The 23704-nt window shown below is 41.0% G+C and overlaps 1 protein-coding gene across 7 annotated transcripts in view; it reads left to right on the top strand.

The window, feature by feature from the left end:
* Positions 1 to 23704, top strand: part of UBR4 (ubiquitin protein ligase E3 component n-recognin 4) — an 80970-nt gene that overhangs the window by 7046 nt on the left and 50220 nt on the right. For all 7 annotated transcript variants that reach the window (XM_041123999.1, XM_041124000.1, XM_030016566.2 and 4 more), the window contains exons 5-44: positions 37 to 176; positions 518 to 620; positions 1135 to 1276; positions 1428 to 1552; positions 2269 to 2393; positions 2645 to 2704; positions 2836 to 3026; positions 3282 to 3381; positions 3471 to 3608; positions 4118 to 4235; positions 4667 to 4854; positions 5433 to 5592; positions 5723 to 5808; positions 6784 to 6953; positions 7627 to 7909; positions 8540 to 8672; positions 9123 to 9202; positions 9839 to 9967; positions 10433 to 10615; positions 10842 to 10964; positions 11054 to 11283; positions 11939 to 12063; positions 12636 to 12733; positions 12863 to 13020; positions 13733 to 13942; positions 14969 to 15070; positions 16639 to 16739; positions 16935 to 17133; positions 17366 to 17554; positions 17921 to 17984; positions 18178 to 18369; positions 18999 to 19069; positions 19198 to 19345; positions 19887 to 20114; positions 20337 to 20507; positions 20609 to 20791; positions 21073 to 21231; positions 21856 to 22008; positions 22300 to 22527; positions 23382 to 23539. In XM_041123999.1, coding sequence (XP_040979933.1) covers positions 37 to 176; positions 518 to 620; positions 1135 to 1276; positions 1428 to 1552; positions 2269 to 2393; positions 2645 to 2704; positions 2836 to 3026; positions 3282 to 3381; positions 3471 to 3608; positions 4118 to 4235; positions 4667 to 4854; positions 5433 to 5592; positions 5723 to 5808; positions 6784 to 6953; positions 7627 to 7909; positions 8540 to 8672; positions 9123 to 9202; positions 9839 to 9967; positions 10433 to 10615; positions 10842 to 10964; positions 11054 to 11283; positions 11939 to 12063; positions 12636 to 12733; positions 12863 to 13020; positions 13733 to 13942; positions 14969 to 15070; positions 16639 to 16739; positions 16935 to 17133; positions 17366 to 17554; positions 17921 to 17984; positions 18178 to 18369; positions 18999 to 19069; positions 19198 to 19345; positions 19887 to 20114; positions 20337 to 20507; positions 20609 to 20791; positions 21073 to 21231; positions 21856 to 22008; positions 22300 to 22527; positions 23382 to 23539 — 5944 coding nt within the window. The remainder of the gene's footprint in view (positions 1 to 36; positions 177 to 517; positions 621 to 1134; positions 1277 to 1427; positions 1553 to 2268; positions 2394 to 2644; positions 2705 to 2835; positions 3027 to 3281; positions 3382 to 3470; positions 3609 to 4117; positions 4236 to 4666; positions 4855 to 5432; positions 5593 to 5722; positions 5809 to 6783; positions 6954 to 7626; positions 7910 to 8539; positions 8673 to 9122; positions 9203 to 9838; positions 9968 to 10432; positions 10616 to 10841; positions 10965 to 11053; positions 11284 to 11938; positions 12064 to 12635; positions 12734 to 12862; positions 13021 to 13732; positions 13943 to 14968; positions 15071 to 16638; positions 16740 to 16934; positions 17134 to 17365; positions 17555 to 17920; positions 17985 to 18177; positions 18370 to 18998; positions 19070 to 19197; positions 19346 to 19886; positions 20115 to 20336; positions 20508 to 20608; positions 20792 to 21072; positions 21232 to 21855; positions 22009 to 22299; positions 22528 to 23381; positions 23540 to 23704) is intronic.

Here is a 23704-nt window from a genome sequence, read left to right on the forward strand (position 1 = left end):
CATGTATGAAATGATGTTTTGCTGTTTCCCCTGCAGTAGAGGACCAGAAGGAGCTGGCCTCCCCAGTGAGCCCAGAACTAAGACAGAAAGAAGTGCAGATGAACTTCCTCAATCAGTTGACATCAGTCTTTAACCCTAGAGTCTCGTCATCGCCATCTATCATGGCAGAGACACAGGTAAACAAACAGCCCTAGAATAGAAGCAGTCTGAATTTTAGCAGTAATAATATTGGTGCAGGGAAGGATAGAGGGCACTAAGTGGTAGTTTTTTAATACATACATGTAAAAAACCCTTTCTTAAGTATTAAAATCCTACATGCATGTTGACAAACAACAAAATTCTGTTTGCATTCTATCGGCAATAGTAGTTTTGTTGCCTCATGGAAGCTAATATTCAGTGATATTTGTACCTCTTTCGAGTTCTGCTGCTGATGCACCTTGCTCCTGTGTAGAGACTTATTGCAATACCGTGTATTTTTAATGCTTCCATAATATATTTAGTATATGCTTGCTTTTAGGTGGAAGGAGAGAGTGAGGATCAAGCTTCCACAGATCAAACCTCTGCAGCAAAGACAAAAAGCATATTCATCGCTCAGAATGTAGCCAGCCTGCAAGAACTTGGTGAGAATCAGCTTTCTAGCGTTGGGGGGAAAAAAGTGCTAGAGCAAATGTGTCTCCAGTGTTACACCTTACAGCTCTGAATGGGAAGAACCTTTCTGACCTAAAGGATTCACTAGGTTGTGTGGTGATGTTACCAAGGGAGGTTGTGGCTGTAATAGAGTTTTCTTCCTTACAGAGGAGATGAGCTCAGTATATTTGTATGCAGTCACTGTGTTATGGAGGTGGACAGTATAAAATAGTTTATGGGAGGGATTGTTGAGCAGGTGTGAATTAGACCTGGTGTGCCACATAACATGCACACAGAGCTTTGTGACACCTGTTATGAGTACTGGCTGTAAACTTTGCTATCTGGTTTATGCATTGTAGACTAGTCTTCATCCTATTACCTCATCTATGATGATATTTTCTCACCACAAAGGCTAATAAAGTCAATTATTGATGACTGTTAGGTCTGTTCTGCTTAGAAGCTCTCCCATGAAACAGTAAAAATAACACTGCTTTTTTTTTTTGGTAGGTGGCTCTGAAAAACTGCTGAGAGTGTGCCTGAACCTCCCATACTTTTTGCGATACATAAATCGATTTCAGGATGCAGTGTCAGCCAACTCATTTTTTATTATGCCAGCCACAGTGGCAGATGCCACTGCTGTTCGCAATGGGTAAGAGTCTGTTGTCACTCTTCTTCATGCTGGGTACATTGTGTGGGAGAAAATAACGGTGCTAGCTATGCGGTATCAGTTATTGTGCTGCTCCTGTGAGCTGTCTGATGTGTACATTACATTGCTGAACCTTGACGTGTCATTACTATAGATTTCATTCGCTGGTAATAGATGTGACCATGGCACTGGATACTCTGTCTCTGCCTGTATTGGAGCCCCTGACACCCACGCGTCTCCAAGATGTGACTGTTCTTGCTCTCAGCTGTCTCTATGCAGGTGAATGGATTTCCTGTATTTTCTTTGGAGCTTTAAGTTGCTCTTGCTTTTGCTCTGCTTTGTTACCTGCATGTTTGAGCGTCAGCCCGCAAGTAACCTTTATTTCTCATGAATTTGAAAGCTGTGCAGCATATTGCATAGTATGGTGACTGGGTTAATATGAAAATTGTTATAGTGATGCTGAAATTCTGATATATTCTGCGAATGTTCTTGTCAGTGTCTGAGAGGAAGACTGAGTGACTCAACATCTTCCTAATAGCCTGCAGTTTCTGCTCCTTTTTTTTTTTTATGTTCAGAGCATAATATATTTTTGCAGTGCTTATGGCTTCAGGTTAATTGGTTATACCCCCAAATCAACCTTGTTTCCCAAGAGTGGTTTAAGTACACCTGAATCCTGAGTGTTTAATTGGTATGGGTAACACTCTAAAGAGATAATGGCAGTCGAGTATGAGGATTGCCTTAGAAATGGTATTGAATTACATGGTAAAACATTTCCTCCAGTAATTGTTCTCATGTGTTTCTGTAGGACAAAACTTGACTCTTTTGGGGGTACTTCAGGAAGATTTTTTAATCTGTCAGCTGTAATATTGAGTATTCCCAGCTCCATCAAGTTTAAGGGCATGTTTGATACCGCTTGTTTTAATGTGCTAAGTAGGAACATAGAGTCCCGAGTTTGGCTCTTAATAAGAATGTTACCTCCCCTTGTTTTCAATCAGGTGTGAGTGTGGCAACTTGCATGGCCATCCTACATGTGGGTAGCACTCAACAGGTACGAACTGGGTCAACAAGTTCCAAAGAAGAAGATTATGAAAATGATGCTGCTACTATTGTACAGAAATGTGTAAGTAAAGGAGAGAGCGTGTTTGTTGTTTTCATTCTTGGAAAGTGAAGTGTGTAGAATTTGTATTTATTTGGATTGCAATACATATCTATTCTTTCTGGGCATTAGACTTGCAGATAAGGGAAGTAATGGGGTGGCTTTCCGTAGAGGACAAAATACAATTGTATTTGGAGTTTTAAAAGTGTCTGTGGTGGTTTATTATTGCCCAGTGGAGCGCTTAAACGTTACCATGGTTTTGGATTTATTTGCAGCTTGAAATCTATGAAATGATTGGACAAGCCATCAGCAATTCACGCCGTGCGGGGGGTGAGGTAAGATTTGTGTCTCAGGAAGCTTTTTTCACTGTTTTTGTGCTGGTATATTTTGGCATTTGGATTGACACTATTTTGTCTTTTTGGTGCTTTTTCCGCCCCCCGCGCTCCCTTCACTTTTGGGACGATAGCATTATCAGAACTTCCAGCTGCTTGGGGCTTGGTGTTTGCTAAACAGCCTCTTCCTCATCTTGAACCTCAGCCCCACGGCCTTGGCTGATAAGGGAAAGGAGAAAGATCCATTGGCTGCTCTTCGCGTCAGAGACATTATTGCTCGTACTAAGGAGGGCGTTGGGTCTCCCAAACTAGGACCTGGGAAAGGGTATGTAAATACCCCACTGAAGTAATCATTGTCAATGTATCTAACCCTGCCCAGCAAGCAACTACTACGGAGTCTTGTTGGTCTCTTGAAATTTTATCCATATTTGTAATTTAAGTCTTGATTCTTGAAAAGAAGTTGTCACCTTCAGTTTAGCAAAGCAGTCACTTCACTCAATTCACTATATATATTTATATATATATCTATATGTATTTTTTCCCCCCATGAAATTACATTGTATCCTCTACGTTTCTGTAGGCATCAAGGGTTTGGTGTTCTGTCGGTGGTGCTAGCAAATCATGCTATCAAATTGCTGTCATCGCTCTTTCAAGATCTGCAAGTGGAGGCATTGCACAAGGTATATAGGTAGCTTGTATGTTCTTGTGAAACATTTTGCCTTCTCCACTGAAACACACTTTAAATTCTCTTTTCAATGCCATCCCCCAGGGCTGGGAGAGTGATGGTCCGCCAGCAGTGCTGGATATCATGGCTCAAAGCACATCCATCCAGAGAATTCAGCGACTGATAGATTCTGTACCACTCACTAATTTGCTGCTGACTTTGCTATCTACTTCCTACAGAAAGGTAGGAACTGGCATATAGCTAGAGAACTTCTGTAGCTGAACCACTCCTACTAAGTGTCATCTGCATGGAAAATTCTTACTTTACAAACTGTGACTATGCTAAGAAGAATTTAGAATGCTTCTTCCAGAAGCTGTCAACTGGGGCCTCTCTCTTTCCTCTTTTCAGAGATGCAAATTTGACAAACTTTTTCTGATAATATTTTTCTGTAAACTCAGTGGTCTTTGTGAGTTTAGGGAGAAGATGAAAAGGCTGTATTCAAAACGGATGCTTTTATGTTAGAGCTGTTACTTGACGTGTTCCTTGCAAGCTTGGCATAAATTATTTGTTTTCAACTATCCTGTGTAATTTTTAACACAACTTAAAGGGGGAGAAGCCTTGAAAAACTGTTAATAAATTAGTTGAGACAAATTTGCTAGAATAAAATTAAAATACATTAGGAAGTTACTCTTGTTTGCAAATTCTTATCTTTCAGAATCCTAAAATTTAACTTGTTCTGCTGTTCTTCTAAGGCTTGTGTCTTGCAGCGTCAGAGGAAGGGTTCCATGAGCAGTGACGCAAGTGCCTCCACTGATTCTAATACTTACTACGAGGATGATTTTAGCAGCACTGAGGAGGACAGCAGCCAAGGTAATGGAGTTTGCAGCAAGCAACTTAAGTCAGGATTTTACTCTGTCTTTCAGATTTAGTGGAAACCTGGCTACTGGGCTGTTGCTTTCTTGGACTGGAATGACATGTAATGCTGAAAATATGAAACAGTTTGTAAGATCTGTTTGGCAGAAGTAATGCTGACTGTACTCTTTTATGTAAACTGGAGCCAGAGTGGCTGGGATTTGTCAGTATTTGCTTAAGAGGAGAGTGGAAATAATTTCTTCTTGTAAATTCCTGCTGGAGTGCCGTAAAAGTGCTTAGCCTTGTGATTTGGAAAGGAAAAACGAAGATAGGAGATGCCTTAACTCTGCTCACGGAAACTCTTTTTCAGGCCTTTTCTAAGCTGAGTAGTTTGCATAAGGTAATTGCTTACAATAGTATGCTTTTGTTTTTCCTGCCTCCTGTATTAGACGATGACAGTGAACCAATCCTTGGGCAATGGTTCGAAGAGACAATCTCTCCAAGCAAAGAGAAGGTGGCCCCACCGCCACCCCCTCCACCACCTCCTTTGGAGAGCTCGCCTAGAGTGAAAAGCCCTAACAAACAGACTGCCGGAGAGAACGGGAACATCCTGGCCAGCCGCAAAGATCCAGAATTGGTATGGGAAGGTCTTCAGGCTTAATGAAATAACTGATGTGCTGTAGCGTGGTTTACTTGTCAATGGCTAGCTACATTGACAGACAACACGTATTTTAAGGTCCAAGGGCCATTTTAAGTACATTGCTGATGGAGAATCAGTTACTGTCTTGGCTTTGAAGAAGGATGTTTTCTCTACTCTTCTGTCAGGTGGAATATCGCAGTATTTATTAGTGCCAGGGAAGCAAAGACTGAGGATAATATCTGTTTGGGTTACAGAGGGAGAGGGAAAATGAGGGCAGAACTATAAGCAAAATGACTTGCTGGTAGAATGCTTTAGCTCCATGGGTAAAGACAAAAATAAATACTGCAGTTGAGAAGTTAGAGACTTGCAACCTTTTCAGAGAATTGTAAAATCGGTCCTGATACAGAACGCAGAGTGCAGTGAGCTGGATTGCAATGAGTAAACCTGTGCTTCACTGCCAGGGGTGGAGTTAGGGGACTTGATTTATTTTGCTGGTGGTTTTGGTTTTGTTTAATGTTGTGTTATAGTCCATCTGCTTTTGTTGCTTCTATAGTGTGTTTCTCTTTTCTTTTCAGTTTTTGAGCCTAGCTTCAAACATTTTGAACTTTATCACTTCTTCTATGCTGAACTCCAGGAATAACTTCATTCGCAACTACCTGAGTGTCTCTCTTTCGGAGCAGCACATGGCTACGCTGGCTAGCATCATCAAAGAAGTGGACAAGGACGGGCTTAAGGGTGAGTGACCAGAACCTTACTTAGAGAACACAGACTGTGGGATTTTTAGGTGCGTATTTTCTTAGCTCCATGTTGAAATCTTAAATATAGGAAAGCAGCGGTAGTAAGTGGCTTGATCCCTGTCTTACAGGCACGTCAGATGAGGAGTTTGCTGCTGCGCTGTATCACTTCAACCATTCCTTGGTGACCTCAGATCTTCAGTCTCCTGCCTTGCAGGTAGGTCTGTGATTGAATGTATAAATAAAATGAAGAAGTGTTGGTGTCTGTTAATGTCTCTACACAGACGCTCCACAGCTAGAGTAGTGTGTTGATGATTCTATTTGGCCCTAGAGTATATTCCTTTGCAAACAGAGCTTGCAGTATTTTGGATCCAATGAGTTGGATGACCTTTGCAGTCATCCAGTACAAAACATCCTGCAGAGTGTAAGCTTAACATCTAGAGTTCAGATTAATCCACTGAACTTTGAAGGTGATGATAGCAGAAAAGGAAATGAGTTTGTATGTTTTGTTTTGGAGAGTTGCCTCTATCCATGCATTTATCAAGAGGCGTTCCTGCAGACTTGCTTTGCTGTCAGGACTGATGCCAAAAGGCCTTGGAATTCTCTCAGGAGAGAATCAAATTAATCCTTTTGCTTTCATGTGTGCTAACTTTGTAGCCTCTAGGTTTCTTTGCTAGGTCATGGGCTGACTGGACTTAACACTGTAAGTAGGGGTTGTAAATCTGCTTACCAATCACTGAATTCAATCCCTATACTTTTTGTTGACTGTTTTTTACTATGTTTAAAATAATCTTTTTTAAAAGCAGTTGGACTTTTCAGATATCTGCCTTTTTACTATATTTGAAAAGAAGCAAGCATTACTGTGATCAGTCAAAGGGGTCATCTTCCACATTCTTAGATACTGAACATAGTAGCATAATCTTCTCCTGCTGTGATATTGCAGTAAATGAGCAGAGCTCATTAATGTCATTCTTTCTGCATTGGTGTTGAAGTTGAAAGTTCGTTGTGGCAAAGTGACAGTGTAACTGTCCCTCAGTAGCTATGCCATATATTTGAGATAGGAGAGATATTGCTGTGTGAACAAGCTCTGAGAGCCATAATGTTTATTGTCATCTATTTGTTCAAATCATGCTTTTAATTAAAGCATCAGACAGGGCTTGCCTGTTTTCAACAAGTCTCTGTTTTGTTCCAGAACACACTTCTTCAGCAGCTGGGAGTTGCCCCTTTTTCTGAAGGTCCATGGCCTCTCTACATCCATCCTCAAAGTTTGTCGGTGCTTTCGCGACTTCTCCTGATTTGGCAGCATAAAGCCACTGCTCAGGGAGATCCTGATGTTCCAGAATGCCTTAAAGTTTGGGAAAGGTGAGATAATTTTATGTTAAACTGAAAGTCGGTCATCTCTTACCTCTCTGATTTTCTATCAAGTAAAAATTCTCTGGGACCAGTGTAACAAGCTTGTGTGTGTTCTCTGAGCAATGATGGTATGTGATTGCTTGGAGGAGCAGAGGGTCAGTCTTCTGTGCTGCTGGAGTCTTTCACCTAGAGCATAGGAAATGAAACCTAGAATCAGCATTTAAGTGGGTGGAGGCTGAATTACTTACAGAAATGCTGGTTTTAAAAAGGGAAGGCAAATGTCTTATTTCAGGAGGTTTCTGGTAGGTTCTGTTATGATGGTGCCAAAATTTTTCCTCTCTGTGCCATTACCTGAATGTGAAAGTCTCTTGATAGGGTTTAGCTGTAGTAGACAGCCTTTCCTGTGGGAATGAATTTGTATCTCTCTTTCTCCTTTTGAACGATTGTTCATATTTTCCATCAAATGTATTTGCTGCTCTTTGGATTTATGCAGGTTTTACTGTCTGCAGTCTCACTCCGATAGATAATGCAGTGAATAATTTGTGAAATTGCCAGTATTAGAAGAATAAGCAGAAAAGTGTAATTACCAAAATATTTCTCTAACCTCTAGTTAAAGAGATTTTAAAGAGGGATCTAAGCAAGGAGAAAAGTAAACTTTATAAACTTCCTCTTTTATTGTCAGGTTTGTGGGCACACTGAAGCAAAATGCCTTGCAGGGGACTCTTCCTGGTGACACAGAAGATCTGAATGTTGAACATCTTCAGCTGCTGCTGCTTATTTTTCACAATTTCTCTGAGAGGGGCCGCAGATCTATCATGATGCTCTGTATCCAGACAATTGTGGAGCTGACAGTGAACATGGATACCCAGCAATGTTCTGTGCCACTTATCGTGGCACGTCTACTCTTGGTGTTTGACTACCTGCTCCATCAGTATTCCAAGGCCCCCGTGTACCTATTTGAACAGGTACGATTTTGAGATCATGCTCTGGATCCTTAATTGGTCACCCAGCAGAAATCTGTAGCAGGCAATCATTTGGTGTGTTCTGGTCTCTTCATGACCTTTGTGAGTAAATCGATTTTGACGTTGTTACCAGCCTTTGGAGTTATAATGCATGATTAACTACGGTTGCTGATTCCTAGCAGCAGGTTCGGTTTGAGTGTAAATTCCTTGTGTAACTACTGTCCTAATAAATCCTGGTAAGGACAGGATGAATGCCCTGCGTTATCTTTCAAAATCTTGAGTATTTGGGTATTTAGGCACCATTTCACAAATACCTTGTATGCCGTGTCCTGGCTTTAGCTTTTCACTGTTGAGGTTTTTGGCACTGTTCTCATTAATGGGATGATAGTGTTTTGTGTGTGGCTTTTTCAGTTGTTGGAAGCTTGACCACTGATTTAAGCTGCTCACTCCAGAATAAAAATCATCAGGTAGGGTCCAGGGCTTTCCTCAGAAGCTGGGAATGATTGTGTTTTAGCAACAGGGTTGTTTGTATTTTATGGTTCTTTTCCTGTTGGTGGTGATATTTCCACCCCCTACCCCTTAATGATAAGGATGCCATGGGTGGTTTTTTTGGTTTGTTTTTTTTTAACTTAGGTGCAATATAATTTGCTGACTCCACCCATTGGCTGGGTGAGTGGATCCCAGGACAGTAGCAGACGAACATCTGTCCCACTTTATCATGGGTTTAAAGAAGTAGAAGAAAACTGGACCAAACACTGTTCATCAGGTAAGAAAGAAAATGTAATGAATTTTTCATTCCAAAATTTGCTTTTACAAATAAATGAGGGCCCTTCATGTGCCCTGGTGTGGGTAGCTTTTCGTACTTTTAATGGGCATAGTTACAATAGACAGATAAAAATGCATGTAATAATGCAAGAAAAGTTGTATTAAACAAAATTATTGTTGTCTAGGAGTATGCTACAAGTAAATAATTCAAAATAAGTGTGTAATTCAAAATAAATGTGTATTTATTACCCCAGGATTGTATGAGTAGGAAAACCTTGGCCACATATGTCATAGGTTAAAAACACATATAATATGTCATGGAGCTAGCTTAGTACAATCTGGTATTAGTCTTAAAATGTGAAAGGTTGTGGGGATGGAGGAGAGAGGATAACACAATACCGCCTAATTGTAACTGTCACTTTGTACATTATTTTCTGTCCTCACATTCCAGACACAGTTCCACAGCCCAGATTCTACTGCATCCTATCTCTAGAAGCTTCTGAAGATGATCTGAACCGTCTAGATAGCACGGTATTGGGACTCCTGTTTTAGAGACCTTTCTGTAAGCCTTGCGGGCCGTGTTGATTTGTCAAGTGCCAGGGAAAATAGACAACAAAGAAAGACTTGATAAAGCAGCTAGAGCAGAAATACTTCACCAAGTGGAGAAAAGAATAGTGGCTGAATAAGATAATATGGGATTCCTTTTTGTGCCTAATTACATGTCAGGGAGATCAGTATGCAAAATCTATGAAGATGTGTTGTACTACTTGTGGTAACGCTTGAGATTCAAATATGTATGCTGTGAGAGAGAGCCCTGTCACATCCACATTTATTTTTGAGTGCTGCCGAAACAACTGAGACAAAGACACATGACATTAGAGTTGCTTTCTCATAATTTTGCTCCCACGTTCTTCCTGGGTTTTGTTTCCTCACTAAATTTGTTGTCATCTAGGTTATGGGCTTGCTTCATGCATGCTCCCTTATAACCAGTTTATTGGTATTCTGACTGGGGAGAGAAATACCTGACAGAACTAACTTCCTGAAGTTTTATTTTGCATAGTTTCAGTCTGTGGGTATTCTGAATACTTAATATAAGAGCTTGGCTGTATATAAACGCGGAGCTGTGCAATTTATGAAGCAACGATCCTGACTTGTCATCTCTTGCAGGTTTGTGAGGTCCTTTTCTCAAGGACTATGAAGTATGATGAACTTTACACAGCCCTGACTTCATTACTTGCAGCTGGGTCACAGTTTGATACACTCAGGAGGAAAGAGAACAAAAATGTCACTGCACTGGTAAGACTATGTTGCTGTAATGTTGTCTGTGTTGAGGAATAACAAGTTTTCATACTTAGTATTTTCAAGCAAAGTATTTAACCAAAGTATTCTGGACAGTGGTTGGAGTAATGGTGAACTTAAAAATCCCATGGCTAATGGTGGTGTTTATGGTGGCAGTACATCTCATATGAGTTTTTAATTCATAACACATTTTAGACTTGCTGTATGTCCCTGGTAATTCCAGGAGGTCTGGTAGAATATGATGAAGCAGAAAGAAATTGTATAATCTTGCCTTTTTCTTTTCTCACTCCTATTTGTTGCATAATTTGTTGTATAGTATAACAGAAACTTAGTCCAGTATGTGTTCGTCAGATTTGGCACAGCTACAGGAGTCTAGAGTCTTTGATGAAATAATTTCAGTAGCTGTAATGATTGAAACTGCAATCTTTCTTTACCGATTTGTCCAACTGTACTTTTATATAGGAAGCCTGTGCACTACAGTACTACTTCTTGATACTGTGGCGGATACTGGGGATTTTGCCTCCATCCAAAAACTACATGAATCAATTGGCTATGAACACACCAGAAATGAGTGAATGTGATATTTTACACACATTGCGCTGGTCCTCCCGCCTGCGAATCACATCTTATGTCACGTGGATCAAGGTACAGCCTCATCTTTATAGGGATGTTTTGTAATGTTGTTGATAATAAGAATGTCAGTTTCTTGTTCTTCCATGCTGACTGCATGTGGGATTTGTTATGTGGGCATGGTGGTGAGAAATGGGAGCTTGTGTCCATGTTTTCTAAAGTGTTCTAGCCTGGTAATTGGCAGAGTGGTTAATTACAGAGCACTTCTAAAGTGTGACAGGTCTTTTTTTGGCATCTGTAGGATCACCTTACCAAGCAGGGCATGAAAGCTGACCATGCTGCTTCTCTCATTGAATTGGCCTCCAGCAAGTGCAGCTCAGTGAAGTATGATGTGGAAATAGCAGAGGAATACTTTGCTCGACAGGTAAGGTGGTGTGAATGCAACTGTGCATATGGAGCTTCTATTTTTGTGGAATGATTTGCACTTACTGTTCCATCCCTTTGTATTTTAAGATATCTTCTTTCTGTGGTGTTGATTGCACAACTATTCTCCAACTGCATGAAGTTCCCAGTTTACAATCCATTTACACCCTTGATGCTGCAATTTCCAAGATTCAGGTTTCTCTAGATGAGCACTTTTCCAAGCTAGCTGCAGAAACTGATCCACACAAGTCTTCAGAGATAACCAAGAACCTCCTGCCTGCTACGCTACAGCTTATTGACACTTATGCTACGTTTACCAGGTACAGTCCTTAGGATCGCTAGTAGGAATACAATTTTCTTCTGTGCATAGGGCTTTCTTTGCATTTTGTTTTTTGTTTTCTCAGAGATAGGTGCTTTTTTTTAAAAAATTTTTTTTAATATATAATTACTCTAAGTTAAGTCCTCTAGAGTGTCGATCGTTTTAAAAGAAGAATAAAAATTAGCTTCTCAAGCCAGCTATGCGAGTTAGTTGTTTCTAAGTAGCTTCCTTGTCTGATCTTTCAAGATTTTCTTGGAAGCTACCAAACCAGCTTTTCCTCCAAAGATGAAACCTCCTCTTACCACTCTCTAGGATAGTGCTACCTAAGGTTATTTCACTGAGGTAATATTGAGACTGTCAGACCACCAAGAAAGAGAGGGGGTTTAATTCTTACATTAAGAGTCTGAAGTCTTCTAAACTCTCGTTAGAACCTATGTAGAAAAAAGCAAAAGTAAATCAGCTTTTTCTTTTGAGTGGGCACTTTTCCTGGTAAGTAGCTTAGAGGAGATAAAAGCCCAGAACTCCCTTAGTGGTATAACATGAAGTATGGGGGAGAACTTCAGAAGTTTGCTTTCTTATCTGTCACTATAGTGACACACTTAGTTGCGAAATGCAGAGCTCTTTACTGAAATAAATCCTTTCCATCCTGAATGCAGATCTTACTTGCTACGGAGCCTCTCTGAAGAGGGCTCCACGGAGAACAAACCCTCTGAAGAAAAGCTCCAAGGTTATGCTGCTGTCCTGGCCATTGGATCCAGCCGTTGCAAGTCTAATACTCTAGGTGAGAGTACTGTACAGTTCAGATTTCCTTTTCTCTGTAGGTGAAGCTTTCTACAATGCTGCCCACATTCAGCTTCAAAGCCATATGCTGGCTAATGAGTTCTTTTTCTTGACCACTTTGTTCAAATGAGCATATTGTCCTGTCAGCAGCAGCCTGAGAAGTCTTTTCCTTGTAAAATTGTAACAACTGAGAGAGGAACAAGCCTTGAAAGAGTAACTACCTTGTGGGCTTATCTGGCTTATGGAAATGCTTTTCTAACCATGTTGGTGGTCTGGTGGCATGGCATAGTAAGGGGAATTATGAAATGTTGATATGTTGAAGGCTGCTGCGAATTAGTATTTTTGCCATTTCCTGTTGTTTTAATAAAGTGAAAGAAGCTAGGAAGCTCTTGCAAACTTTAGGGATAATTTTGACTTGTAGAAAAGCATGAAACTAGCCCTCAGTAGAATTACAGCTCAACTTAGCTACAGTTGTGTCTTAATCTAGTTTTAAACAGTGTTGTAGAAGCATTCTGGTTTTCAGTAGGACCCATGAAATTACTCAGTGACTTTATGGTTCCTTACTAATTGCAGGTCCAACACTTGTTCAGAACTTGCCATCAGCTGTGCAGACTTTATGTGAATCATGGAACAACATTCACACAAATGAGTTTCCAAACATTGGCTCGTGGGTGAGTCCAGCCTCATGAATTGATCTGGTGTGATCTTAACTCCATAAATTGCTGGGAATGGCAGGCAGTGTGTCTTTCTGTTAAAGATAAATAGTTCTGATTTTTGTGCATGTGTGTCTCAATCCTTAGCGCAATGCCTTTGCAAATGACACGATCCCTGCAGAAAGCTACATCAGTGCAGTTCAGGCCGCCCACCTCGGTACTCTCTGCAGCCAAAGTCTACCTCTTGCAGCTTCCCTAAAACACACCCTTCTCTCCCTGGTCAGACTCACTGGGGATCTCATTGTGTAAGTGATGTTTTTTATATTACGTTCTTGCCGTATAGAGCTGTGCTTTTCTGAATGTCTGTCTTCATCAGACTGTTCGGGTGGAACACTTAGTGAACTGGTGTTGTATTTTGAACTAAGCCTTTAATGGAGTTCCTTTCAGTTACAGTTCTAAATTCTAAATGAATGGAAGACAGCCTTTCTGCCTTGATCTGATATCTCTAAAAGTCACACTTCCTGAGAGAAACCTTTAGTCCATTTTGTCGAATAGGGACTTGAAGAAACTGGGATATAAACTGAGACAATATGGATCTAATTAATTCATTTGTGCTTTGTTATCACTCACTTGTGTGATGTTTTCAAAGTATAAGGAAAAAGTGAAATGAAGGAATTTTTTTTCCAGGGACTTACTCTTAAGATATTCTGAAACAAAAAAATAGTTGTTGACACTGCAGACAAGTCCAAAAGCTGTGCTGTGCGATAGCATGACTGTCTAGGAAAATGTTGTAACTGTATTTATGCAAAAGTAATCTGCAGGGTTTTCCAAATGAGGACTATTTTTCTGAGGGGAAAGGTGGCTGGGCCAGTGTGTTTATCCCAGCTTTCTAAAAAGGGTTTTAGCACTGACTTTCATCCAGACTTGTGCCTCACTTGTGTGACTTCTGATTTATCGACTAAGGACGTTCTCTGATGCATCATGCAGAGAATTAACTTGTTTGCTTTTCTTTTCAAGCTGGTCAGATGATTTGAACCCACCACAGGTGATTCATTCCCTGTTGCCCCTCCTTTTGGAGACCAGCACAGAGAGTGTGGCAGAGATAAGCAGCAACTCTCTAGAAAGGATCCTGGGCCCTGCAGAATCAGATGAATTCCTGGCACGTGTTTATGAGAAATTGATCACAGGATGCTATAACATATTGGCCCATCACTCTGATCCAAACAGGTAATGGACTGTGTGGCTTGTAGTTCTGCTCCAGCAAAGCTGTATACAAAGAATTACTACAGTATGTTTAAGCATCAGTGTCGGTTCTTGAACAGCACAACAGAAAGGCAAAAAATCAGCTTATCTGTTGAAGACTTCTATACTTGTAGACTAAAAATACAAGATATTTTATTCATGTTACCAGAATGTTCAGCTCTGCCGTTTAGGCAGTGTGGATTTTAATCATCACTTGTAACTCTGGATGGAGCATGTATGTATCTGGATAGTTTTTTATTTAAGCAAATAGAAAATTATGTAAATAGAAGCACGAAATCAAAGCTGAAGATGCCGACCTAACTTGCTTTATATTCCTTTGTCTCTTGTTCTTGCTGTTTGCAAGGATGGCTAATCCCTGCTTTATCATAGCAAACTAGCCAGATTTGTGCTTCCCACCCCCTACTCGCTGTGTGTGTATAGAGGGAATAAGCTTGATGCGCTGATGTTGGTTCTACCCATCTGAAACATAAAACCATTAGGCATGATGATGTTGCATCTTTTTAAGACTGATCCTCTCTGGATGGAAGGAGGTATTCAGAGGTTCATCTACTGCGCCTTCTGGTAGAGAATGTAAATGTAATTGAATTTGACTTGCAGAGTGTGTTGTGGAGTGGGGATGAATACAGGAGAGGATGGGGAGGAGTAACGCTAGAAGAGACTTAAAGTGTAAAAAGAGCCGTCATTTAGAGGAATTTGTAATGTGAGGTGTCTGAAAGGTCTAGATTATTCTAGGTTTCTGACTGTGTAACTTGCCTTACAGCATCATGTGCCACTTTTTTTCTGAACATTTGGTGGGTTTGTTGGTGTTTATGTATGTTTGTTCATCAGTTGTTTTTCTCCTGTCTCTTGGAAGGAGAGCTGCTTTCAGTCAGTGGAAAGCTTATTGGAATTGTATTAGCAAAATTGATCTCTTCTTGGCTCTCAGAATTGTCGAAATTGTTGAAATTGCTCTTATATCTTCTTATGTAATATGAATCTTTTGATCCTTAGTGGCCTGGATGAGTCCATCTTGGAGGAATGTTTGCAGCATCTGGAGAAACAGCTGGAGAGCAGCCAGGCCCGAAAAGCCATGGAGGAGTTCTTTTCAGAAAGGTGAGGTCATCCTGAAAGTTGTAGCCCAAGAACTTTATTTCTCTTCCTTTTTCTCTTAGCTTGTCACTGTCAACAGCGAAGTGATGTTAATGCCATTGCTCAGGAAAATAGAGAACCATGTAAAGGTAGGATACCCTTCAATAAGCGCAGGAGAGTGTGAAAAGACTTTCTGTGTGGGAGAAGACGTAGGTCTTTGTCACTCCAAATAAAATACTCAGCGAGTCCTCATAGTGTTACCTGATCAGAAAGTAACTCACAAAACACACAAAGTATGTTTAGAGAGGAGACATTGCTTTATTCTGTGCAGGAAGATTTCCACAAATCAAGCACACCTACTGAGGTTTTTCAGTCCATACTTACACACTACAGTTAAAACACCATGCCTATCTAATACATATGTTCCACCTAACTATTGCATATTCATTATGTTGAGCAAGCATGATGTGTTGTTCTCTTGAGCAATCATCCCAGAGTCTTCTATGCCTGCGTGGGGGTCTCTGGTGGTCTTCGGTGGTTGTTTGGGGGAGGATACCCCTACTCCTTTTGTCCTTTCATGGTCATGTGTCATCTGAGGACACCAGGGTCCTTGTTGCTCTTGTCAACTCCTCGTTTCTCAATGCCAAAGGAGGATGTATGTCCTTAACTAGGAAGTCTGTGACTCTGAAATGTCTGTTATCTGGTCCCTTGACTATTATCCAAAAACTCCTTAAGCATCCTCTATAGTAAGCAGAATCTTAAACTAGATAAGCTTTACCTTGAGTACACATAATCTAAGCAGTCCTTGAATAGCAAGCATACCACAATTCTCATGTTTTAGTTTGTGGGTTTTTTTTTTCTTTAAGCTGTCACTGCCTTCTTATTTGTTAATCAGTCTTTTGAAGGCTTGAGGCAACAATAGTGATCTTCACTGGGGAATCTTGCAAGATGATTGTTTTGTCAAAGACATTATAAGGAGGTTTTTGAGAGATGCTGGTCTATAAGGCAGTTACAGATCAAGCTGCAAAATCCCAAGTTCTCTCAGTGCTTCCTTGGGGCAATAGGTTGGTAATTTGAAGGGTGGAGGTGGGGTGTTGGCCTGACTTAGAGAATTATGAAGACAAATTGTGATGGAAACAGCATAGCACAACAGCAATATTCTGAAGAGATATGAGGGTGATCTGGAGGAAAGTTTTTCTCTGTTAGAAAGCCAACCATTGTCTGGTTTTCTCTCTACTTGTTCAACAGTTCAAAATTGAAGCAGCCTGGTGGCTGTACTTCATTAACATGGAAGGGAAAAATAGGCAAGAAAATCTTGAATTTTGGTTTGGAAGCCAGTAGAGGCCCTTTTGTGACCTTGATATGTGGAGAATACTGATACACTACTCGGGAGCTCATGAGATTTACAAGTTTTAGTCTGAGCTAAGAGTTTTCTGTTTGTCTGAAAGCAATTTGGTGGCTTGGCTGCTAAGCTATGTTAATACAAATTATTGCCTATCTTAAACATGAGGGCAGATATAACTAAGTGCAAGTGAAAAAAAAGGAATGGGTCATCTTTTACAAAGCTGACTTAATTTCCCCCCTCCATATAGTGGAGAACTGGTCCAGATCATGATGGCGACAGCCAATGAAAACCTCTCAGCGAAGTTCTGTAACAGGGTGCTGAAATTCTTCACCAAGCTTTTCCAGCTAAGTAAGTGATTGTTGAATCTCTTCTGTCCTGCCTTTGCCCACTTTATACTGTTCTTGTATTAGACTGCAATATCAAGATGCTTGAAAGAAAAGCTGTAAGAGGAAGTGGAGTGACAGCTCCACACTTTTAATGGAAAGCCATCTTCAAACACATTCAGTGTATCATCTGTCACTCACTAGTCATTTTCTCCACCAGCTGAGAAGAGTCCCAACCCCAGCCTGTTGCGACTTTGTGGCTCTTTGGCTCAGTTGGCTTGTGTGGAGCCTGTACGTCTCCAGGCCTGGTTGACCAGGATGACCATGTCCCCCCCCAAAGATTCAGATCAACTGGACGTTGTGCAAGAGAACAGGCAGCTGCTGCAGCTCTTGACAACTTACATTGTTCGGGAAAACAGGTGAAGTACAGCTTTTGTCATTTCTTTTGTGTGCTGTTCATTTCTTTTGTTCTCTAGATGTGCAAATTACTTGTGAGTTGCTGATGGCTTCTTGTTGTCAGCTTTCACATGAAGTGATCAGGGCATGGCTGTTTGCCCTGAAGGCATTGCTGTGTCAGTGCCCTTGCAGTGTGGGCCTTAGCTGTATTTCAGTGGGTGATGTACTGTCTGAAACTTTCTTCTTTTTGATCAGCCAAGTTGGAGAAGGTGTGTGCACTGTTCTACTGAGTACTCTAATACCAATGGCAACAGAAATGTTGGCCAATGGTGATGGCACAGGCTTTCCTGAACTGATGGTGGTGATGGCAACTTTGGCTAGTGCAGGACAAGGTGCGGGACACCTCCAGCTTCACAGTGCTGCTGTTGATTGGCTAGGCAGATGGTAAGAGTGAACTGTATACTGCTGTTTGTTCCTTTGCATCACTTAGACTGATTTTTTAAAATTTCTTTTTCCTGGTAATTTGGGGACAGAAGGTCATGTTTACTGATACACGCTTATTTCTTAGTTTATTTTTTGTTGTTTGGAATATGAAATGTCTGCAAGAGGCTGATCCATGTCCCCCCATTAAGAACAACCATGTGTTAATTCTTTGTCTTTTCCACTCTCAGTGGTTTAATTACTGCATTTATAAATTTCCTGTTGTTAATCTAAAGCAAACTGAATGCTTGAAGTTGTTATTCAGAACTGAGTTTATACTTCCCAAAGACAGTTAGGTGTAATGATCTTCTCCACTGTTTTGTGTTACAGCAAGAAATACCTGTCTCAAAAGAATGTGGTAGAAAAAATGAATGCAAATGTCATGCAAGGGAAGGTAAGACATGTGACTATTGCTTAACTTGTAGGAATAAATCTCAGGCATGAGCTGGATCAGCCGTCCTGTTTTGGTCTCATAGTGGGAGTTCTAAAGCAATTTGGTCAGGGGGACTGTTCTATTTTCTTGCCTTATGGCAGGTATTATGGGATCTAAGTATTGCCTCTCGTTTTCATTCATCTCTACTTTATAGCATGTGACTATCCTGGAGTGTACATGCCATATTGTCTCCTACCTGGCCGATGTCACTAATGCATTGAGCCAGACCAGTGGCCAAGGACCAAGTCATCTTTCTGTTGATGGAGAGGAACGGGCGATTGAGGTGGATTCAGACTGGGTGGAAGAGTTGGCAGTGGAGGAGGAGGACTCTCAAGCTGAAGATTCGGTAGGCAATAGTCATAGTTAATGCTGCAAATGAGATGAAGATTTATTTTGCAGCTTCCAAATCAGAATTACTCAGGTTATAAAATAAGATTTTGTTGTTGTGGTTTATTCCTAATGGGAGACTGAGTGAAGAACCCTAGTTGTCAGATCTGGAAGAGAATATCTGTCGTTTGTGTGTAGATCTGTTGACTTTGTGATGTCAACAAAAGTTAAAACTGGGGTTTTTTAGAGCACAAAAAGGAAGAAATGGAGTAAGATGGGTTTGTTCCTACTGATTTGTTTGTCAATTACTAGCTTTTATATCAACAAGGAACTTAGATTAGGCTTTTAAGTGCTGTTGGGTGGGGGGGAAAAAGCTGTTATTGATGAATTCTTTAAAAATTTGTCGTCCCAATATATTATCTTTGTTACTGTTTTCTTTTTGTTGATTCACTCTTTTCGAGTTGCTATAAAATGTCACCATCTCCCCTTTCCATGTGGTTTGATGCCAGCTGTCTCCTTTTAGCTAGGTGGTGCTAAAACTTGCTATTCTTAAAATGTGCGTTTAGTGTCCGAGGAACGTATTCTGTACCATGTGCCTTTACTGTAGCTGCAGTTATAACACCTTTCTAACAACTTTCTTCTTGGTAGGATGAAGATTCTCTTTGTAATAAACTCTGTACCTTCACTATCACACAGAAAGAATTCATGAATCAACATTGGTAAGAATCTCAAAATTGTGTTCAGAATTTCAGCCTGATATTTCTGGCCATTGAGAAGGAAACAAATGCAGTCTGTGGGCCTTCCTGAGGCATTGTATTTTATAACTCATCTGGCTTATTTTGTGCAGGTATCACTGTCACACTTGCAAGATGGTTGATGGGGTTGGTGTTTGCACGGTTTGTGCTAAAGTTTGTCACAAGGATCATGAGATTTCTTACGCCAAATATGGATCGTTCTTCTGTGACTGTGGAGCCAAGGAAGATGGCAGTTGTCTGGTAAAGTCTCTTCATGTCAACATACAAGCTGTGATTTCTTCAGTTTTTAAAGTCTTTTGCAGAGGTTTCTGTTCTGCAATAAGTTATGTCATGATACAAGTGTGTAAGAGTACTGAGACTTGAAGGCCTTGGCTTTATAGTGAAGCCTCTTAATTTACAGCTTGTCTGGCGATTTATTTTTTTGCACCAAATAAGTGCATTGGCAAATCTCTGTCCTGGTGACTACTGGGATTCCACCTACCTTTACAGAATTTGCAAGTTAGCTTAAGCTACACAGCAGTCAGATACCACCTTTTCCCATGTTTTCCACTAGCAGCAAAGAAAGTAACTTTATCATAAATATGGAAGTTTTTCTAATACTTGGGTGGAGAGTGGCATGCAGGATACTGTTGTGTTATTTCTTTAAAATTGCAGTCTAAGAGAATTGCACTCTATTTCTTTAAAATTACATTATTCTTGCTGCTATTACAATCTGTATTCATTTCATCAGTGGTAAAATTGAGTCTGGTTTGGGCTACCAGCATTATTGTGTCATTCCCAGGCTTTGGTGAAGAGAACTCCCAGCAGCGGTATGAGCTCTACCATGAAAGAATCCGCCTTCCAGAGCGAGCCCAGAGTGCCCGAGAGTGTCATTCGACATGCAAGCACCTCTCCTGCAGAGAAAGCCAAGGTCACCATCAGTGAGGGGAAGGGCCCTGACGAAGAAAAACCCAAGAAGAGCAGCCTGTGTAGAAATGTTGAGGGCTGTCGAGAGGAACTGCAGTCCCAGGTATAATTATCAGCTAGCTGTTAAAAGAAGATGGTTTGTGATGAGGGTCTTAGGCAGACTGTGTTGGATATCAGCCAAGTTGCTTGATTTTTATGCTCTTCTCTATGAAAAGAGGGATTATAGAAGTGTCATCAGGCTTTAAAAATCGGTTAACATGCAGTTCTTGTGAAGACTCCCACCAGGAGCATCTTGTGCCTCACTTGCCATACCTATTTCTTGTAGGCCAACTTCTCCTTTGCACCTTTGGTGCTGGAGATGCTGAATTTCCTGATGGATGCCATTCAGATAAACTTCCAGCAAGCTTCAGCCATGGGAAGCAGCAGTCGTGCACAGCAGGCTCTCAATGAGCTACATACTTTGGACAAGTCAGTAGAAATGACAGATCAGTTGATGGTATGATACTAAAGGAGCAATTAGATTATGGATAGGTGGGATCACTTTTAAACAGAAAAATTTCAGTGATATACTTTTGTATACTTTTACTAATGACTCAGGTCCCAACTCTTGGCTCTCAAGAAGGTGCTTTTGAGAATGTCCGCATGAACTACAGTGGTGACCAGGGCCAGACGATCCGGCAGCTAATCAGCGCTCATGTGCTGAGGCGGGTGGCGATGTGTGTGCTGTCGTCCCCCCATGGACGTCGGCAGCACCTGGCTGTGAGTCATGAAAAGGGCAAGGTGAGTTCTCTTAACTCTGTAGAGAATGTTGGACCGTAAAGGAAAATGAAACAGCCTTAGAGCACTGAACAACAAGCAGCTTATGATTTGTTCTGCCTGTCCTGAGATCTGGATCTTCTGTAAACTATTGCATAGTTTAGAAAAGCTCTCATTCTTCAGAGAAAAGAGTTCTTGCAGCAGAAACAGTGAAAACTGTGAGGACACAGTCATAGAGCTGAAGTTGAAATGCCTTTTTCCCCTCAGTTGTAAGGTTGGGTAACTAAGTTCATTTTGTTCTGCAGATTACAGTCCTTCAGCTCTCAGCATTGCTGAAACAAGCAGACTCCAGCAAAAGAAAATTGACCCTTACTCGCCTTGCATCTGCACCCGTTCCATTTACCGTACTGAGCCTAACTGGAAATCCCTGCAAGGAGGACTACCTAGCCGTGTGTGGACTGAAAGTAAGTGCCTGATAAACCCTTTTCTAGGCAGTTGGAAACATCAACTCAAACCCAGCTGTATTTGTTTCCTCTGAGGAGCTAGCGCAGAGCTGGCTCCAAAGGTCTGTCACTAATTTTAGCTCATGAATCACTTTCCGACTAGATATATGAAGTAAAAGAAGCAGGACCTATATGAATAATATAATAAATGAGACAGTGCCTTAAAATAGTATTTCTTATTGTATTTAGGCCAGTTTTACTTCAAGACAGGAGTCAAGGTTTAGTCATGTGAAACTTAGTGTGTTAGAACTAGTCTGTTACAGCTAGTGTTTTGTAGCAAGGACTCCTCTTTTTTGTATTCTCCCAAATTTAGATTCAGCTTTCACAGTGCAGAATCCACAAATCTATTATTTAGCTAACAAACAGCTGGACTCTTTGTGGTTTTGGTTTGGGTGGGTTTTTTGGGTTTTTTTTTTTTTTACAAACTTTCATGTCATTCATCTTAAATGCAGAAATTTTAGATTCTTACTCTATGAGTCACTGTAGCAGCACTAAGAGGAACACTAGCTTTTAACTCCATTCTTGGCTTGAAATGTTTATAAACATTTTGTTCTAATATTTGACCAATCTTTTTCATTACTCCAGGACTGCCACGTGTTAACATTCAGCAGCTCTGGATCAGTCTCTGATCATTTAGTACTTCATCCCCAACTAGCCACTGGAAATTTCATCATTAAAGCTGTGTGGCTGCCAGGATCTCAAACAGAGCTTGCTATTGTCACTGCAGACTTTGTGAAGGTATGTTTGGTCATATGCTATTGATGGTATGTCTTCTTTTAGATGTTAGAGTCTGGATCTTTGCAGAGTTGCATATGGAAGAATGTGATAATATTCTTAGTTAAAAATAAATTGGAAATGTAAATTCGTGGTGTTTGGCTGGTGTCGTAGTAAGAAAAAGCAAAACCAAAGAACCCAAAGAGCAAAAAAAATGAACTATAACGTCCAACAGGTATTCCCTTCTCTCAACTGTTGTCCATTTGCACTGTTTCGTATCGTAGTAGTTAATTATTTCCTTGATTCTTCCCACAGATTTATGATCTCTCTGTAGATGCCTTGAGTCCAACTTTCTATTTCCTTCTACCGAGTTCCAAAATCAGGGATGTCACTTTCCTTTTCAATGAGGAGGGGAAGAACATAATAGTGATCATGTCCTCCGCTGGGTACATCTATACGCAGCTCATGGAAGAGGCGAGCAGTGCGCAGCACGGACCATTCTATGTCACCAATGTGCTTGAAGTCAATCATGAGGACCTAAAGGTACTGCTGACTTCCCTTTCCTGTAGCTTGGGCTGCAGTGCTTTTCTCTCTTTTGTTTGTGTCTTACATCTGAAGGCAGAAGTTTCCTTTTTTCCTCCCCCCCGCTTTAAGCCCCCGATCTAGATCAATGAGTTTGCCATTCCTCTAAGGAGAGAAATATCCTTGCAGTGAAAGGGGGTGGGGGTGAAAATTAAACCCCTTGATCCTTTCATCTAGAAAATGGAGCATGTTTTCCATGGCTGGCTCTGAAGTCATGCCCAGCAGGATTTCTCAGCAGGGAGATGGCTTCAGAGCAGTGCTGTTCTCGGAGCAAGGCACTCCAAAGATGCAGTAACCAGAATGGATAAAGTTACTGACCATTGCTGGGTCTGCAGAGGTGGAGTGAGCCTTTGTTTCTGGTCAATAGTAGCTCTGTAGTCTTGGGGGTGACTTTTAAAATCTGTCCCCATTTGACTCAGTGTTTTTACCCCAGCCTGCTCTAAAACAGGGGAATAGATGAGAAGGCGGCCCTCAGGAAAGCTCTTTTATGAGCTGGGAACATGGGGAGTGCTCCATGTGAGATTGTCATACAACATTCAAGCACACAGATGCGGTAGCTGAGGGCGCTACCTACAGCCTACGGGTATGCAATCTCAGTATCCCCTTCAAAAGCCTTTGAAGTATCTGATGGATGAGTTCACCAAGGAGTTCAGCTTAGAAAATTGTCTTTTAGGGCTGTGTTCTCTCACTGGTGAGGAGGGGGCAGGGGACAGGCTTTTGGAATAATTCCATAATGAGAAATTTAAAAGCCTGACAGAGTGTTTTGGAGGATGTGTGTTTATCTTAAATGTTGTTGTTTCTCTCTGATCCTACAGGACAGTAATGGCCAGGTAGCAGGAGGTGGTGTGTCAGTGTATTACTCCCATGTGCTGCAGATGTTGTTCTTCAGTTACTGTCAAGGCAAATCCTTTGCAGCCACCATCAGCCGGGCCAATCTGGAAGTGCAGCGGCTATTCCCAATTAACATAAAGAGGTGAGGGTTGTGTGGAAGGACTCCCCTGAAGTTTTAATTTCTGTTTATTATTAATAAATATTACTAATTATTCTTAATATCCCAGCTCTGAATGGCCAAAGCCTGTGGTGAAGATCCCCTTTTTGACTGATGATTTCTTGCTACTTTTCATGGTGCTTCTGCCCT

This window comes from Aquila chrysaetos, chromosome 6, assembly GCF_900496995.4.
Source record: "Aquila chrysaetos chrysaetos chromosome 6, bAquChr1.4, whole genome shotgun sequence".
In the NCBI taxonomy this organism is placed as follows: domain Eukaryota; kingdom Metazoa; phylum Chordata; class Aves; order Accipitriformes; family Accipitridae; genus Aquila; species Aquila chrysaetos.